A 19,089-nucleotide genomic window follows, 5' to 3' on the forward strand; every position below is an offset into this window, starting at 1 on the left:
TGAGCGAATAGATGTTACAGGGGATCTGGCGTCTTTCTGTCTGATGAGCCCACAAGGAACCTACCAGCCTTCTCTCTAGTGTTGTGTGTGCATGCTGAGTACGCTGTATAATTGGGTCAGCAAAGCCTCTCCAATAGGTGGGCATGTTGTGTGGCTCACTGGTTAGAGGCGGCAGACCCGGGAGCAGAAGTCGGCCCGGGACCAGGGTTCAATTCCCGACGCGGCAGGGTCGTGGACTTGGGTCAGCGGACTCGATAATTCTCACTTCGGTGCTTACTCTAATCAGGGGTTCCACTCGGCAACTCTGGGCATTAGCTTGCCTAATCACCACAACGGCCCCATCAATTCCGGGGATGCCTGGCTCCACCTTGGGGACTCCCAGCAGGGACCATCCCACAGGGAAAGCCAGGATGGGTTCCCCAGAGTTATACAGCGCCAGGAAACCTACGGACGGGTAGCAGTGCGCTTTACAAGCTCAAATACAAATACAAATACAAAATACATGTTCTGCCCTACTCTCACACAGTCTCTTTCCGGATCGTGAGTCAAATTCAAATTCAAATCATCTTTATTCGGTTTCAAGTTTTTAGAAAAACCATAAAAGAGCAAAATACAATAAACATTTAAAGAAAAACATTAAGTTCGGTCCATTACTAAAATCTTAGTTAAAAGTAAAACGTTTTGCAAAAAGAATGTATTTTACACTGCAAAATCGTTATTATTTTGTAAGTTCGAGCGATGTCTAAGACATTGTTTTAAATACTGTGCCACTGATTTTGTCATTAGATTATTTTCCAGGAGTTGTAATGCCAGATAGGCAGGGCGGCATCTACGAACTTCCAGGACTTTCAATACAGGTAGTATCCACCTCCTGCGTAGTGAGTCATAAAATGTGCAGAAAAAAAGAACATGCAGTGTGGACTGTGACGAAGTTGAGTCGCAGGGACATACTGGTACAGTGTGTGACCAGACATTCTGGGTGGGAAATAAAACCATATAGTGATAGATGTTAAACCTGAGGCGAGTGAGGAGTAGTTTTTCAAATTGTGACAAGTTTTATTGCAGATACGGTTGAATAGTTGGAACCTGCTGTATTAATAGACAGTGTTGGACTGTTGGCTTTCCGATTTCATTCAGCATCCGCAGTTGGGAAAGATGTGACAGACAGAGAGTTTTTAGTTCTTTTTTAGTTATATCTGTCACTGACAGTGGTTCATCAAAGAATCTTTGGAGACCAATATCTGAAAGGAAAGATTTTACGTATCCCAGCCATCGTATCTTTAACATATTCTCTAGTTTCATGCAGTCCTGGATTATTGCTCTTGTGAGCTGGCATTCGTCCGTAACCCATATTCTGCGCCATAGCATGATGGGCTGGATCTTGACGATATCAGCAATGTGGTCCAGCCCAAGTTCTAGATGGCATCCGAATGTTGTTGTACTCTTTGGAACTGCCAGCAGGAATTTTAGAAAAGCGTTTTCAACTATCTGCAATTGATCGACGTTTGTTGTTCCCCATACTCCCGCTCCGAAGGTAGCTGTGTTAATGCATTTTGCATTATAGATTTTAATCATCTCCATGGGTTTTTTTTTGCCAAGCCGGAGCGAGAAGGCTTTTAGAGCACCAACTGTTCTTAACAGAGATAACTTTCGGGATGTGAGTGCATCATTCCATTTAAAAGCCTCGTCGATGGTGATCCCTAGATAGGGATACGTTTTAGATCTTTCGAGGGGTAGGTTGTCCACATAAATTTTCTTCACTTTACTTCCCTTACAGCCAGCATGCATCACAAAGGTTTTTTTTATGTTCACTTTTAGGTTTAAATTTGTCATAAAGGTACAGTAATTATTTAACGCCCGCTGAAGCTGGACCGGGGTTCGTGCGAGAATTACCGCATCGTCAGCGTATAATAATGCTGGATCTGACGGCGGCCAACTTCTGGGAGATCTTTTAAGCCCTGTAACATTGCGGCTTCAAGGCCATTAGTGTAAAGCGTAAATAAAAAAGGGGCCAGCACGCACCCTTGTCTGACCCCCTTCTGTATTGGGAAGCTGTTTGTTAATTGTCCGGCTGTCCCGAATCGCACTTTCCCCTTGGCTCCGGTGTATAATTCTCGCAGAAAGTCGATTATTGGGGTTTCGATCCGCATTTGCAGCATTATTGCCCAGAGTTTCGAGTGGTCCACACAGTCGAATGCTGCAGAGAGGTCGACGTAAACCATGTGTAGGCCAGTTTTTTTTACTGTAACATATTTACCAGTCAGTAATGTTAAATTTAAGACTTGATCTACGGTGCTCAGGCCTTCCCTGAACCCGTATTGTAGGTCTGATAATACTCCGTGTTCCTTTGACCATTCCTGGAGTCGATCAAGTAGGATCGTGAGTCACTAGTTGCACGTTTTTCGTGGTAAGGTAACCTATTTTCCAGCTTGGTGAGATCTATCTCAAGTGTCTCGCGCATGCAAGCCTGAGTACCGAGGCAGTGTTCTCGCATCACCATTTTAAAGGTATCCCATTTTATCAATACCGATGATGTAGAGTCCGTGTTTTCATTAAAGTAATGTGCTACTACTGCCCCCAATGAGTACCAGATGGGCCCATCCTCTAACATTTCGGGTTGCATGTGCCATCGTGGGATTGGCATTGTGTTATTGCCCCACTCTAGTTGTAGCGTATGTTGATTATGTTCTGACTGAGTTCTCTCAAGGTATTGGGGATCTGCTATGACTGGTAAAAAGTAATCTGTGACTAGGATCTGGTCAAGTCGGACATATAAATCGCGTGCCCCTGAGTAAAATGAATAGACCCTATCCTTGGGATTTCTGTGCCTCCATGCGTCTGCTAAATGCCATTGTGTTGCCCAGCTTTTTAGTGCCCTCATGGCTGTGACAGTGGGTGCCCCAGGTAATGGGGCACAGGAGCGACCCAGGAATGTATCGAGTACACAGTTATAATCCCCTCCCAAAAGCATTGGGGTTCCATGCCTGGTCGATAGTTTGCTCGATAGGGAGTCCAGGAATGCAGCCTGTTCAGTATTGGGTGCATATATTGACGCTATTACAACTGGCCTGCCATCCAGCCGACCCTTAACTATGACATGCCAGCTGTCTGTGTTTATAAGCGATTCCTCTATTCTAAGTGGAGTGCCTGGTCTAACCCAAACCAATGTGCCTCTGGCATATGCTGAGTAGCCCGTGGCATATAGCTTCCCCTCCATCTCCTCTGTAAGTTCCTTGACTCAGACCCCGCTAAGTGTGTCTCTTGTAAAAGAGCTATTTGGACCTGATGCCGTTTAAGATATGAGTAAAACAAATACCTCCGGGAGGGAGTATGTATCCCCGTACATACCAAGTACATATCTTTATTGATTCCATGATGTGGATGTGAGAATAAGTTCAGGTCTTGTGGAGGGTCCAGGGACGTCAGAGATGCATGTAACAGAACCTAGGGGTGAGGGCTGTCTGGTACCTCGCCACTTTGCCGCTTTGGGTACTGTATCGACCTGATGTGTGTTGGATAACTAAACTAATAAAGATCAAAACATGTAATGCCGAGTATGCAACAAGCAGTCTTCCAATACGTAAAACAAAGACACATATCATCAGTGGCGAGGGTGTAGGCTCACCCTGTCGATGTATGTCAGTCGATGCAAAGAAAAGTTGTTTGGTATCACCCTCTTTTTTTACATAAGGAAGACAAACTCCGGGGCCTCGTAAATCGGTGCATGTGCCACCTCAACCATCAGGACAGCAGTCGTGTGAGTGTGAGGTAATAGTCCTTAATTACCCTGAATCCCCATACATTGTTCATGGGATGAGCAAAGAGTTTTAAACAGTAGAATTAGTAGGCGAATATATGTGACAACAGTTTGTGAGTCCCTTAATACTTGCATATTCGTCGCTGCAGTCTCACGGGCTGGGTCCTATGACCAGCATGTAATGTGTTATATTATGCCATCCACAGTCTGGGGCGTGACCTCTGGTAGAGTCTCTGAGCCTTGTGAGTTCAGAGTTTCATCCGTTGATTAATTATCACTGTCTCTGTCCGGTAGGCTTGTCCCCGATGATGCATCGCCCAGTGTGCTTCCTATTTCTGCTGCTACTTGGAGCGCCTTGCGTTGGTCCAATCTCATCTGCTCCGGGTTTGGGCCAAGGTTCTGGGACAGTGATTGTTTTTTACGCCTTTCCCCCTCTGCGTTGTCTTGGGTCCTGGCTCAGATGCGTTTTCCCTGATGTCCCATTAGGTGGGGGGCCATCTGCTGGTTCTGAAGAATCTAACCATTCCCATGCTGCAGCGGGGGTGTCAAAGAAGTGGGTTTTTCCTTTTGCAATTACCCGCCGGTGGGCAGGGAACAGCACGGAGTACTGGAGGTCCAGCTGACGAAGTCTTCCTTTTACTTCCAGAAAAGAATACCGTTGCCTCTGTACTGCTGCAGTGAAGTTCCGGAAGAGCATCACTGTACTGTTTGCTACTTGTATTTTCTAAATTTTCCTGGTTTCTTGTAGTATTGTGTCCCTGTCCTTGTAGTTCAGCACGTGGAACAGGAATGGCCTTGGCTTGCTCCCGGCGGTGGGGTCTTTTTGGTACTCTGCGCCCATTCTATCACAAAGTACTGCAACAGTGATCCCTCTGCTAACAAACTGTGGATCCAAGCCTCTGTATATGCTGTTGCGTCCCGTCCTTCTTCGCTCTCTGATAGGCCCAATTTGTTTCGCCTGGAGCGGCCTTCTGAGTCTTCAGCTTAATTTTCGAGGAATTTTACTCGAGCCGCGAGGTCTTTGAGGTGCTTTTCAGCGGCCTGCGTCTGTGGGGAGAGCTCCGCTAGCGTGGATGTTCTGTTTGTAAGATTTCAAAGGTCTGCATGCTAGAGGTGTAGGTCCAGGGCTACTTTGTCACTTTTGTTCTTGAGTGAGGTCCGCGTCTACATTGTGGTGCTCAGTTTCTCCACAGTGGGAAGGACAGCGTCTAGTTGTTGGACATGTGGTCCGTGGGCCCCTCCCTGGACATTTTGTCTGATTGTGTGCAGGCTGAGGGGGGCTGTCCCGATTGGCCTCCTGTGCCTGACTGAGTAGGCCCCTGTGAGACATGTGTTGTCTATGTATTGTGTGGCAAATCCGTCTATTTGTGCTGACGCTGTTTTGTATTAGCCGTAAGGTGCTCTGGTCCACATTTCAACAGCTTATGTTCTTTTTGTGTGCAGGACTGTAGGTGGAGACCTGAAGCAAGCCCCCCAGCAAGCTGGGAGTGTTTCCTCTTGTAGGTCCGAGGGGACCGAGCCTTCCGTAGTAGTGCTTTGTGCAGCTCTGTCCGTCTGCTGCGTTGATTCACGGGCGGGTGTGTTCATGACACTACTTCTGTGGTGTAACGAGCAGCAGGCTGTGGCACCGCTTCTGCCTGTGCAGCACCCGTTGTGCCTTCGCCTCACTGCCTGCGTCTGCCACAGTCTTTTATCGGGTTTCCCAGCAGGTGGCCTTTCATGGGCCAAGGCTGTTACCAGGACCGCAGATGATCTCTTGTGGATTGAAGCAGCCCTGAGGACACGGCATCACACTTATCGCGCACTTCTTCACCTCCCCCACAGCAAACCCGTCTCTTATGCGGCCCAAAGCATGTACGTTTGCCTGGGTCGCCCTAGCCTTGGTTTTGTGCAGCTTTAGAAAAGTCTTAATTGGGCCCTTGCCCTCTGTGTCCCAGGGCCTGCGGACCCCTAGCAAATGCCTTCTTCACTATCTTGGCCAGGTAGCCTTACTGTCTCTTTTTCCACCACCAGCCAAGCCACAGGCTGCAGGAGTCGCCCCCAGGCCGCAACCCCCAATGGCGGACTCTGTCCTGTCCCTGGAGCACAAGTGCTCGTCAGCAGTGTACAGGCATCAGGGGGGCAAGGGGAACCTGCCTCCGGCCTCTCTGCAAAACTGTCTCTGTGTGCCTCGTGTTGGGTGGTAGCCTTCGACGTGACTTGCGTCCCCGAGCCATGGGCCGCACCTCCATGACGCTGCCACTGCGCCCCCCTGCAGATCCTCGATGTCCGCAGAGCATGCGGAATATCCACAGGCACGAGGGGACTTAGTAGAGCTGCTTAGCGACCTGGGATGCTTTTTGTCAGATAAATAGTCAGATTTCAGGTGGGGTGAGCGGTGGACCACGAACGCCATTATTGCCTGCTTAGTCACTCCCCCTGTGAGGATGCATCCATGGTTGGCGTTAGGTGTCTTTCCCTACGGATTGTCCGATTAGGTAGCCTCATGTCAAAGCTATTCACCCTATGTGGGAAGGGTATGCCCAGACGTGGGTCCCGTGCTCACTACACCAATGGAGTCAAGGTATCCTGGCTGAAGACGACCGATAGCCAGAAACCGGTCCTAGGATGCTTGATTCCGGTCCAGGGAAGACATGGTTTGGCAGTTCGGTCTGGACTGTTCCCATGAGGCACAAGGTCAAGACTGATTTGCATATGGCCATGTCTGAACTGGGGTAGCTTGGTGAGCAAAATAACGATGGATTAAACCCAGATCTGTGACTGGGGGTGAATGTTTTGCCATTGTGCAACATTCCGTCCATCAGCTTGTGTGTTTTGCTGTTTACCCTATGTGGGAAGGGTATGCCCAGACGTGGGGCCCGTGCTCACTACGCCACTGGAGTCAAGCTATCCTGGCTGAAAACGGCGGATAGCCAGAAACCGGTCCTAGGATGCTTGATTCAGGTCCAGGGAAGACATGGTTTGGCAGTTCGATCTGGAGTGTTCCCATGAGGCACAGGGTCAAGACTGATTTGCATATGGCCATGTCTGAACTGGGGTGGCTTGGTGAGCAAAATAACGATGGATTAAACCCAGATCTGTGACTGGGGGTGAATGTTTTGCCATTATGCAACATTCCATCCATCATCTTGTGTGTTTTGCTGTTCGCCCTATGTGGGAAGGGTATGCCCAGACGTGGGTCCCGTGCTCGCTAGTCAAGCTATCCTGGCTGAAGAGGGCTGATAGGCAGAAACAGGTCCTAGATGCTTGATTCTGGACCAGGGAAGACATGGTTCTGTAGTAGGGGAGCTCTGTGTATAGTCATAATCTTGTGAATAGTCTTGCCCATGTGCGGAGACCCCGGAGCAATCGTAATAGTCTCTTAAGTTGTCTTCTTCTGCAGTCCTGCATAGACACTCAAGAGAAATCAAAGACAAATAATACAGCCTAAAACTACAAGGCTACATTGGCCAGCACTTCAACTTGAATTGAAAAGGATAGCCAAATCATATTAAATTTTAGACATTTTGTAAAGTTTCACACCTAGCGAAACTCCCCTTCACAAAAATCCTTTGTCATGATAGAGAGGAAGGGTTGGACAGACAAGCCCCATAGGCTGCCATTATGTGCCTGGAAAAGGGATACCGTGCCTTTAAGGAACTCTCCAGAGACCCTCTGTATCCCAGGATACACAGCCAAAGGCCTTTTACTTTCAGTTCTTTTTTCGGGCTCGTGCTAGCAGGACCCTGGAACATTGAGCTCTACCTTTTTGGGTATACCATCAACTTTTGGAGCTTTTCCAGTGTTTTGAGTGTTTCACTGGACGTCTGGGGTCTTCCTCTTCCAGTTGCTGTGTTGTTTGACCAGTTTTGCCACCTCTATATTGTCGAAATGCCAGCTTTATTCGACAAGTGCCCTGAGTGTGGTAGGAAGAAGGCTAAATCTGACCCCCACAGAGTGAGCATACTCTGTCTCCCTTCTAGCCATGTCCCTGACTCCTGTGATATCTGTCACTCTTTCTCCAGGAGGACCCTGCGTGACAGGGAGAAGATTCGTCTCCAAGGCTCGGAGCATGGGAGACCTCAAGAACCAGGTGGGACTTCTGGGCATTGTGTGTTTTTCATTTCAATGCAGAGCCTAATTTCTCCTGGCTGCTTGGGTTTTTCTGTGATTACTAGAGGGTGTACCCATGGTGTCAGGCTGGATACTTTTTCGATTACATCCATCTTCTAGAGTTTCTCTAGTTCTTCTACCTGGCATCGCAGGTGAAATGGTATGCCCTGGTGTCTCAGAGCTGTTGGTTGAAGTGTTAAGTTCACTGGGGACCCTTTCCGGGACCTCAGACCAGAGAACAATTCCTGGTACTGCTCTAGAGTGTGGTCTATCTGCAGGGCCTGAATTTCCTCCGCGGAAAACACGAGCCCTAAGTCTTCAGATGTGTGGCATCCTAGTAGCGTGCCTTTTCCTTCCTCAGTGACGTGGAATCGAGTTGTCACCTCCTGTTCTCCTTGTCGGGCCTGTTCGTCCGTCGTGCCCATCAAAACCAGCGGTTCTTTGCTGCTGTAGACATATATCCGAGTGCAGATTGGGTTGAAGAAAAGACGCAGGTTCAGCAATAAGTACTGTTTGTGTGTCATTAACGCCCCTGTATTGATCAAGGGAGGCACCATGGGGTCTCTGATGGTTATCTGGCGATGTGGTTGGGGCTTTTGCCTTTTCTGCAGGGGGCCGTGTAGGAGATAAGGAATAAGTCTTCCCCTTCGTCGTCTTCCAGGCTAGCCTCGTGACTTAGGCCACCTCTCAGGGTTTCTTTCCACTATGCCCAGTTGTTCGTCAGTGGACAGTTATCAAAGCATTTGGGTAAAAGGGCATCGCCCTTGTCCTCTCCACCCTCTTTCATTTCCATTGCAGACTCTAGCGCAGTGCTTTGGCTTGTTGCATGCCGAGCATGTGCGACCTGCCCCTGGGTACCTTGCCAGTGGGTTGTTTTTTAGGCCACTGTTGCGGCTTGAGGCATCTGAAGTGTGACGCCCTCTGCCACCAATACATTGGCTTGCTCCAGGCCATGTCTACATCTTCTGTCTTGATGGTGGTGCTCGGCTATTGGTGTTGTCCTTCCGCTCCTTTGTTTAGACATTCCTCTGTTTCTTCCGTCCTTCTGAACGATAGGTCATAGGTTTATGCAAGTATCAGCATGTCTTCCAGTGGTATACAGGTTGTCGTAGAATGAGACACCTTAGTTGTGCATATCTGCATCCTTGTATTATTTGGGCTCTGATATCTTTAGATTGGTCATCGTCGGTACACGTGCTTGCCAGTGCTTGCAATCGAGCATAAAACGTGTCCACTGATTCTCTCTTCCTTTGTCTTGCTTGGCGTAGTTTGAATCTCTTAAAATCCAGATTCAATTGGGGATCGAAGTGTGTGTTTAGTGCATTTATGACTGCGTCAAAGTCATCAACACTTCCAGTGGCAGGAAGGTGCTGAAATAATCTGTATAATTCATCGCTCCTAAAGTGCATAAGTAAGTATCGCTTGACTTCATTGTTGGTCTCTCTCTGGTCACCAGAAAAAAGTTTTCTAGTCGGCACACCCAAGTTTGCCATCTGGGTGCTGCTGTTGCCAACTCACTAAATGGTGCTAGTGCTCCAATGGCGGCGGGGGCTGGGGTGACTGTAAAAAGGGTAAGGGCTCCTGAAGCTCCTCCAGCCTGCTAATTTTCAACCATTCTGCAGGATTCCTTTTCCTTTCTGTGGTCGGTGTTGTTTACTCTTGCTTGCTGCGTATTGTGTTGCTGGGCACCTGGGGGGTGTCTGTGTGTGTCCTCTGGACCCGCTCCTGCTTGCCGTATTTTCTTTCTTTTCTTTATTCTTACTTTAAGTTCTTGTTTGTATACTTTTATTTTTTTTCCACTTTACGATAATTGTTTCCTCGTTTCGTCTTTTTTTTCCAGGCCATATCACATATTTTATGTTCCTCCGCTGTGCACTATGTGCTTTGCCTGCCCCGAGACTCACCTCAACACGTGCACATTTCCTTTTTGTTTTCACTTTCTGCTTTGTTTTGACGCAGTGTGCCTCGCCATCCACCAGGCGGTGCTGCCTCGCTCTGGTTCCCAAGTCTTCAGACAACCGGCTTTCCACTCGCTGATGCATCAGCTTTCTTTTTCCTTTTTTTTTCTTCTTCAGCGCTAAGGTTGCACCAATGAGAGGCTTCTGCTATCCGGCCATCAGTCGCTAGTGTGAACTCTCAGCCTTTGGGATAGGGAGGGTGCAAAGGGCAGGGCTTTTGCGCAAGGCCTAACATGTAGCATAAAAACAATAACGAGCTGCACACAATGGTCTCTGCAGCAGTCCAGCTCTCCTTTATTTATCTGTTTGGCCGCGCCCGGTGTACAGTAGCGTGCCGACGTCCTACCGGGTACACCCACATCACTTTCAATAAAGTGGATACAGTACCTATTGCATACAAATCATCTTTGTACAGAAATGCTGAAATGAGTCACAGAAAAAATACTCACAGCAGTTCTGCTGTAGTGCGAGAGAGCGAGAGAGCACTAGCACAGGGGAAACCTTAATTGTCGTGACCCCGGTACCGACCCTAGAGGCTGTTACAATGGAAAGCATCCAAAATGCTAAAGCATTACATCCACGATCGATTCAATGGGCTAACTCTCTCACTTCAACACATGCAAGAATATCCTCCGCCGAATGAAATAGTGCCTCCAGATTGATATGAATTTATCATTTATACTGATGGATCTGCCCAGCTGTCTGAAGGTATGAAACAGCAATATTCTGCAGCATGCGCATGCTGGACGGAAAGTTTCTCCCTGAAAATGCACATACACAGTCTCTATCAGAGAATGGTGCAGCTGCCTGAACTAAAAGCCGTGATACTTGCACTACAAAATACGCATCATGAATTCCCCACACTCCTGGTGCGTGATTCGTGTTACTGTGTCCAGTCCTACAATGAATATTTACATTATTGGGGCCAGAATAGATTTAGTGATTTCAAAGGTTGCACAGTGAAACACAAGATGCTCTGGAAACAAGTGGCGAAGCTGAAGAAAGGCCTGCCATGGGCTCATGTCATTCATACATTGAGTCTTCAACGTGTTGGTGTTCACATTAAAGGGAATTGACTGGGGAGGAAGCCGCCAAGGCAACAGTGCACACTGCTGCCATTGGTGCAATAACGCGCTCTAGCACAAGGATAGACGGAGCAACCATGATAGCTGTCGATTGCCACGCGTAAAAGCTCAGCCCTGCAGACAGGGTTTCCACTCAAGTACTCCTAAATTAGGTTTGCAAAACATTCTGTATGATCAAATTCATGGAGTGGGGAAAGAGTAATACCAAACACTGATTGTAGATTGGGATTAATACTAGCTGCACATGAGAGTTTGGGTTCAGCACATACATGGATCTCTGCTACAGCTTCATTACTAAAGCAGCACTATTTGTGGCCAGGTCTAACTAAACGGACCAAGGACTTTGTACTCAAATGCGACATGTGCCAACAGATGAAGGGCTCCACAATAGCACGTCCACAACAAACACCTTTATGATCTCACACAAATCTCTTGCATGTGTCTATGTGTATCAGTGCGGCCCCTTACACTCTGATGCGGCTTACAAGTACATCTTGGTGGAAGTAGATTCATGCTCTATATTCTTGTGGGTTTGCCTCCAGCTGACGCTCAAACTGTTTTAAAAGATTTGTGAGTCTTTAGCGACACATACGTAATCGGTACACTGCACTCTGACCAGGGCATGGCGTTTAGTTCTCTGGCTTACAAAAAAGCCATGGGAAGTTTGGGTGTGGCCTTGCGGTACTCCTCCCCCTATCATCATGAGGGAAATTTGGTAGTCAAGAGGAAAAACCGGGACTTGAAGCAATCTTAACAGCAAGGCTATTAGGCTTGAGGGGTAGTTGGGCCAGTCACCTATATGGGGTCCAGAGGGCACTTAACAGCATGCCAAGCAAATCCCTAGGGGGTCGTACACCTTAAGAGCGCATGTTCAGGGGTAAGAGTGTGGGTTCCTGACCTCAATAGTTCAGCACAGTGGCGACTAAAACCTCATTTGAACTCAATGTTCTTTTGGCTGTTTTGTAGGACCTTAAAGAATACCAAGCTTTACAAAGCAACATCCAAGTAAAACGCACCACCACTGGGGAAGTGAAAACTGTAATGGCAAGACCTGCCTGAGTCCCGGAGATTGGGGACCTGATCAGAGAGAAAATTGTGGCCAAGAAAGAATTTTGGCCATCCTATAGAGCACCATATCTGACCTAACTGGTGAAGGAACCAGAACTGTCCTTCTGCCTCTTACCTGGCCGCCAAGACAAAAGGTTTGTCTCAATTGATCTAATTAAGCCACATTATGTGACCGATTCTCAACAGTAGGCCATGTGGAGTCCTGGGTAGCTGCCGCACTCCTCTAGCTACTGTACAGGAAGTGCAGATTGAAGCTTTAATAAGCTCTGAAGACTCCACTTTCCAAGAGAAGCTGTGAACGACAATGAAATGTCGTTCTTCGACATTTCATTGTCAGGCTACTTCGTGCATTATGGCGATTTCGCATCGGATCCAAGTGAACCTGAGCTGCTGACACTGCCTCTCCTTTTCAAACTTTATGGTAATGCTGTCTATTATTGTCTGAAAAAGACTTACTTTATTGTTCTCTGGATACATCTATGGATTACAATTTGTTCACTTTTCCTGGTACTTTGGATTGATATAGTAACTGTCTTTTTCCTACTTCTGAATGGACGCTTTCTTCCTGAACGATGTGTAGTGCAACTTGTGAATTTAGTTCTTAAGCCACATGCATCATCACACCGTGAAATAAGAGACTTGTACCTGGTAAATATTACAGCGGTTCGAGTTCCTGAAGTAATTTTAAGGGACAGGGTATCGTATGATACATATGGTCCTACTGAACCTTTGAAAATTCCTTATTTGTTCAAAGTTCTTTAAATGACATTATCACCTCTAGTACTTTCTCTGATGATTGGGACATTGAAACTTTGCATGATTTGCTTTTAGATTTAGAACAATCAGCTGCATTTTCAAATGATGAATTGTATGATGGTACAAGTAATTTGGGGGACATGCTCTGTTACCAGCATTATGGTGACCATTTTTTACCTAAAGCTAGTATCTCACGCACTGTTTATTATTACACACAATGGGAACACTGACTAACACAGCTGAAAGGTAGTTCAAAGACTTTTGCACAAAGGTTTGCATATTTACTCAGGTTTTGAAACATCAGATCCAGCCTCGTATTATTATAGGCTTGCACCTGCAAAGAAAAATATGCTAACAAATACCAAGCTAATATACTCTGCTTCCTTTATTTCCCAACTGTCTACTCAGGGTTTCAACTTTTGGAAAGATACAATAGACAAAGTCTATCTGGGGGACAAAGATTGGCAGTTCAGTGGAAGGAAGCCTTATTTAGAGCACGCCTCATACCACACAAAATGATTTACCTGAAGAAGACAGTGCAGCAAACTTCATGTCTAGGTATAGCAAAAACAAAGGATTTGAACAGCCCTCATATTCCTGCATTCTTCCGTTTTGAGAATTGGCAGCACTTTACACACTTTATTGAGGATACACTAGACACCATGATACGTAATGGTTCTTTCAGTTCTTCGGACCCCAATTCGAAGGGTTAGTTGGTTTGGCCTGTAGACACAAACAGGTGTCTGTCTAGGTTCATGGGTAACACCGAAGGGTTTATTATCAATAGTCCTGATAAACGTATTGTACAGACAGCACACTAGGGGGTGATGATATCATATAGTTTTGGGAAGTTATGCCTAGATTTGCTAAAAAACAACACTGTCCCAGATGAAAAAACACTTGTCCTTTCTTTCTGATGACATGGATCTCAGGGATTTTTTACTAGGTTCCCGGAACCTACATCAAAAACTCTTTTTGTGTAGAATATATAATAAGCTGTGGAAGATTTCTCAACAGGAAGCGGCTGATAACCACTTTATCATGCAGAATTTATTCACTGGGCAACATTATATCTTCCGCAATTGACATAATGCAGCAAGACATGTATATATTACAACATGGACAGTTGCACTTCCGGTCAATAGTAATACTGAGCTGTGTGTTACAGACATTACATTCTGGCCATGTGCCATGGCGTTACTTCAACCGTACAAGTCTGTTTTCCTAATACGATCTAACAGACAGACCGATAACAATGGCGCAAAGAGATGCGAAATAAACCATGTTGCACATTGAAAAATTAGACCAATTACTTTTCACCGTGGCTGAAACACCATCCACTGACTGGATAATCCACGGTTACATCACCCTACTGGTCACAACCTTTCAATTACAATATTGTCTCTAATACCAAAAGGTAGGCAGATATGAAGTGCTAGGGGAAAGATCTGTGCACAAGTATTGGGATTTACCGTTCAGATTTGGATGCAGGAATGGGGACACAAGACGTTTTTCCTAGTTGCTCTGACTGTGAAGATGCTTTAAGTGGTTCATTGGTTTGCAAGGACATTTCTCTCAATGGAGCATGCAATGCTTTAATGGCTAACTTGTGTTGTTATCTGAAGGGATCCCCAGCTGCTGTGATTCATCCTGTGTTCAGGCTGCTCTCGAATGGGAGCCATTTGATGCTGAATGATCAAGGTTGCTGCGAAATGGAACCAGGCATCACTTATCTAGTGACGGTTAATTCCATAGTCAATTGTTGTACACAACTACTGTTTCCACCTGCCCGCACAGTTAGAGAGGCAGTGCTATGGCCTTCGATTAATATGTTTCCAGCAGAAAATTTGACTCCCTAAGCAAACCGAAAGCCATGCTTTTACAGAAGGTTGTGGCCTTAACTTCAGCCAAAGGGACGTTTGATCTTCAGGTTGCAAGGTCTTCTTCTGAGATGCTGACACTACTCCACACTAACTTCCAGCTGCATTTTGGAGAAATGGTCCATCGTATCTTTAGCGTGTCTGATACTAAATGAATAGTGCACTTTTTTTAATGTATCGGTTCTGATTTGGTTAGCATATTCTGACTTACATCATCTTTCAGACACTCCCTGTTGGGAAGCCTTTTTGGAGGGCTCCCACTTGTCCTGCTACTTGTGGAGGGAATAATGATTTTAATATTTCCTCTCTTCAATAAACACCCCAGTTCAACTCGGAATGAAGACAGCAGACGACACCCCCCTGAGCAGCCGCGGCGATGTTGTGTCTTCCACTCGGAACACGTAAACAATTAGTCTTTTCCGTGTGGGAACAATTTGGCCTATTTTTAAAACAAAATGTACTAAAGCTGCCTTTTCTAGGCACCATGGCTTTCTGAGTGCTTGAGATCTCAAATAATATAATGACTTTTAATACTTTAAATGTATATTTTATTGGGAAGCCTGCTTTTAGCTATTTTTAAAAGTAGTTTTTTTGAATGTTTTTAAATTTGTCTGCCAGCTTTTTAGATGGCTTTTTCTTAGTATGAGGAGTGGGTGTTATATTTCCGAATTAGGCCCATATAGCGAAGCAGCTCATTTCTTACATTGTCCTCACAAATAACATTTCCAGATGTGACCGTTTGCACATATTTGCATTATCACAACACCCTAAGCATTATGTACACAGTTATGATTCCAACTATATAGAAATGTCATCACTATCTTCATCCACGGTGCGACAGGACTATCTGCATTTTCATAACATCACTAATCTATGCGTACATCGCAAGGCTGCTATTATTATAAAAGATGGGCATCCCGATAGTTTAGTAGAGGAGGTTCTTCAGCTGATACTGAAGGTCCTTGCATGGTGAGAAATCACCACACAGCAACCTGACATCTCGTGAGGGGTGTCCAGTTCATGACCAAGACGGGGTCCTTAACTATATCCATCAGGTAACGGGGTTGGCTCGTCCCTTGGGGGGATTCTTGGCTCTAAACTTACACATACTCCAGTTACACTTAGAGTAGGGTTCGCATAGTAGGAGTACGCTCGATTACTGCCTTGTTTATATGCCTGCATATATACAATTGTTTAGCACCATGGTAGAACTATATCTACTATTTATTCTCTTGCTGCTTGTAATCACTGTTCATATGCTTCTGTCTACTAATCATTGCAGCACACGTATTTGTATGCAAGAATAAAGTTGGTTCTATAAATATAATTGAAAACGTCCCACTGTGTATTTTCTGTATATGTCTCTAAGAATAAGTAAACACGAGTGACCGAGGGAAAGGTTCTGTACTGTTTCCACGATTCCTGAGGGGGTCAGAATTGTCATGTTCAGTGGTTGCCAGAAACCATTTGCTCCCTCGTAGTTTAGGGGGACTTATGGTGGCACTGTGAGCTAGCTGGTATATAGGCCGACATATCTTGCGGGTTGTGCGGAATCAGTCTCGACACCAAGCCCGTAGTTTATGTTGTCCGAACAATGCTCAGGTCCTATAAATTAATAGGAACTACACAACATCTGTAGCTTTTGTTAGGGATTAATAATTGGATATGTAGTGGCAACAGTTGCATTGTATCTCCTCTGTTTTATTGGTATTTCCTCTCTAATGGAAGCAGTTGTAAACAGTGTTATGTTGAGTATAGTGGTTGCTAAACTAAGTAAGATTTGAATGACATTGTCTGTTTTTTACTGAAGGGATGAATCCGAACTTCCAGCCTTTCTACCAGCCTAATGAATGTGGGAAAGCTCTGTGTGTCAGACCGGATGTTATGGAACTGGATGAGCTCTATGAGTTCCCAGAATATTCACGAGACCCTACCATGTACTTGGCTCTCAGAAATCTCATTATAGCAATGTGGCACCTAAACTGCAAGGTAAGCAAGACATCAGTGTAATGTTCAAAATCAGATACTGAACTATGTTTGGAATTAGCCTTTTTTTCTCTGTTACTAAAAGTATTTTACAAAATTAACTCCTTCCTCACATCGAAATCTCTTGGGCAACATATTTATTAGCTACAATCAAACAATCAATCAATCATTTGTAAAGCGCACTACATACCGGCGAGGGTCTCAAGGCACTGGGGAGGGGGGGCTGCTACTGATCGAACAGCCAGGACTTGAGTATCCTCCTGAAGGTCAGCAGGTCTTGGATCTGTCGTAGGCTCAGTGGGAGGGTGTTCCATGTATTGGCAACGATGTGTGAGAAGGATCTCCCGCCGGTGTTGGTTCTTCGGATGCGCTGAACGGTGGCGAGTGAGAGGTCGGTGGAGCGTAGCTGGTGGTTCGGGATGTAGAAGGAGAGCCGTCTGTTGAGGTAGGCTGGGCCTGTCTTGTGGAGTGCTTTGTGTGCATGGATGAGAAGCTTGAAGGATATCCTCTTGTTGACGGTGAGCAGTGCAGGTTTCTCACGTGAGGGGTGATGTGGCCGTGTCGTGGTATGTCGAGGATCAGTCGTGCCGAGGTGTTTTGGATGCGTTCTAGTTGTTTGATGAGCTTGGTCAGGGCTCCCGCATAGAGGCCGTTTCCGTAGTCAAGTCTGCTGCTGACGAGGGCCTGGGTGACTGTCTTTCTTGTATCTGTCAGGATCCATCTGTATATCTTGCGGAGCATGCGGAGGATGTTGAAGCAGGAGGGGGAGACGGCATTGACTTGCTTGGTCATTGAGAGCGTTGAGTCGAGGATGATTCCCAGGTTGCATGCATGGTCAGTGGGTGTCGGGGCTGCCCCCAGTGCCTTCGGCCACCAGGAGTCATCCCAGGCTGAAGGGTTAGAGCCGAGGATGAGTACCTCCGTCCTGTCCGAGTTCAGCTTCAGACGGCTGATCTTCATCCAGTCGGCGAAGGCCTTCATTCCTTCGTGGAGGTTGGCTTTGGTGGTGATGGGGTCCTTGGTGAGGGAGAGGATCAGTTGAGTGTCGTCGGCGTAGGTGATTATGTTGAGGTCGTGCTGTCGGGCGACGCGTGCGAGCGGGGCCATGTAAATGTTGAACAGTGTCGGGCTGAGGGAGGATCCCTGGGGTATGCCGCAGATGATCTATAGCTTCTATTGATACTTGTAGCATGTTGCCATTGTATGGTGAGTAGAGTGATATAGACCCAATAAAGTGCAATTTTGTCAGATGTTCTTAGATTTTTTTACTCTTTCTTCCTTCTTAAATCTTTTTTAATTGATTTGGAAATTGCTCCTAAATTGGAAGATTGCGGCAGCTGTAATATCCTGGTGTGGAGGGAGCACAAGGGACAGTGCCCATTGCTTTTACAGTTACTATCCCTCCCTTTCATTTCTGTAAAACTTCATCATGTGGATGGCAGAAACAATGTTTTGCTATTCTTGCGTAAATCTAGCACCTTATCTTGAAGAGTATAGTAACTGTAATAAATATGCAGCCAAGCATGTCTGTGCATAATGTTTGAGAAATTCATAGCTCCGGTTGTCATATCCGCTGCTCTTTATTAGTTTGGAGTAGCTGATAGTATCTTCCTGCTTTTTTGTGAGCCATAAGAAAGACTTTTTCTGTTTCATGGGGGAATAACTCCGTATAAGTATTTCCAAAGATCTGGATATTGCAACACAGCATGACATATGCAGCATTGATCGGTCTAATGGGAAGAGGCACATTATTGCTTTCCCTGAGATTCTCAGGCTTTATCTTCTTTATTCATGTCTGCAGAAGGTTGAGGCGATAGCCCTTTAACTTTAACTTTAAATGCAGCTGCAGTAATTACTTCTACCATTATCTTGGTACAATAGTTGTTACCTCTCTTACTTCTGCACCAACTGTTTCCCATGTTCTTGTAGCCCCCAGCTACTCTCTTTCAATCGCATTATTTTAATGTGCTCATGCTGTTTTGTTCAGGGTGCTGCGAGGTTGACGTGGCTGCGGAAGACTGGTGTCTTCTTACAAATCGTCAAATTTCTTGCAAGTATGTTGCAGGGTACTTTGGGCCGTCCGGTTCAATTTGTTCTACTGTTAACGACTTGCTAACAATGTTCCATTTGGTTGTTACCACAAAATATAAATGTCATGTCTGAGAATATTTCACAGTCCGTGAATGGTTTCAGATTGTTCAGGTGATATTAGTTACTGGTGTTTCGTCTAAAGAATTAAACCCCCCATCTTATTCTAACAGTTTACTAATGCATTACAATCACCCAATATATACGGCTCAGAGTAACACTTTCTTTACTTTTCTGCGTTATTCATTATTGCATATTTCACATAACAAAATTATATTATTCCATTAACATGCTTTGTGTTACAATTTTTAAAAATCCCATAAATTGTACAGCAGGTCACATGGAATACAAATTATAAAAACACACTAACATATCCTCAATCAGACATTCCACATAATACTCTTTCTTCCATTCGTTCA

The 19,089-nt window shown here is 45.7% G+C and overlaps 1 protein-coding gene across 4 annotated transcripts in view; it reads left to right on the forward strand.

Annotated features, from left to right (window-relative positions):
- The window catches only part of KDM1B (lysine demethylase 1B), a 631,262-nt gene that overhangs the window by 290,549 nt on the left and 321,624 nt on the right, over positions 1 to 19,089 (forward strand). For all 4 annotated transcript variants that reach the window (XM_078687981.1, XM_078687979.1, XM_078687980.1 and 1 more), the window contains one exon: positions 16,407 to 16,585. In XM_078687981.1, coding sequence (XP_078544107.1) covers positions 16,407 to 16,585 — 179 coding nt within the window. The remainder of the gene's footprint in view (positions 1 to 16,406; positions 16,586 to 19,089) is intronic.

Source organism: Lissotriton helveticus, chromosome 4_1, assembly GCF_964261635.1.
Source record: "Lissotriton helveticus chromosome 4_1, aLisHel1.1, whole genome shotgun sequence".
NCBI lineage: Eukaryota > Metazoa > Chordata > Amphibia > Caudata > Salamandridae > Lissotriton > Lissotriton helveticus.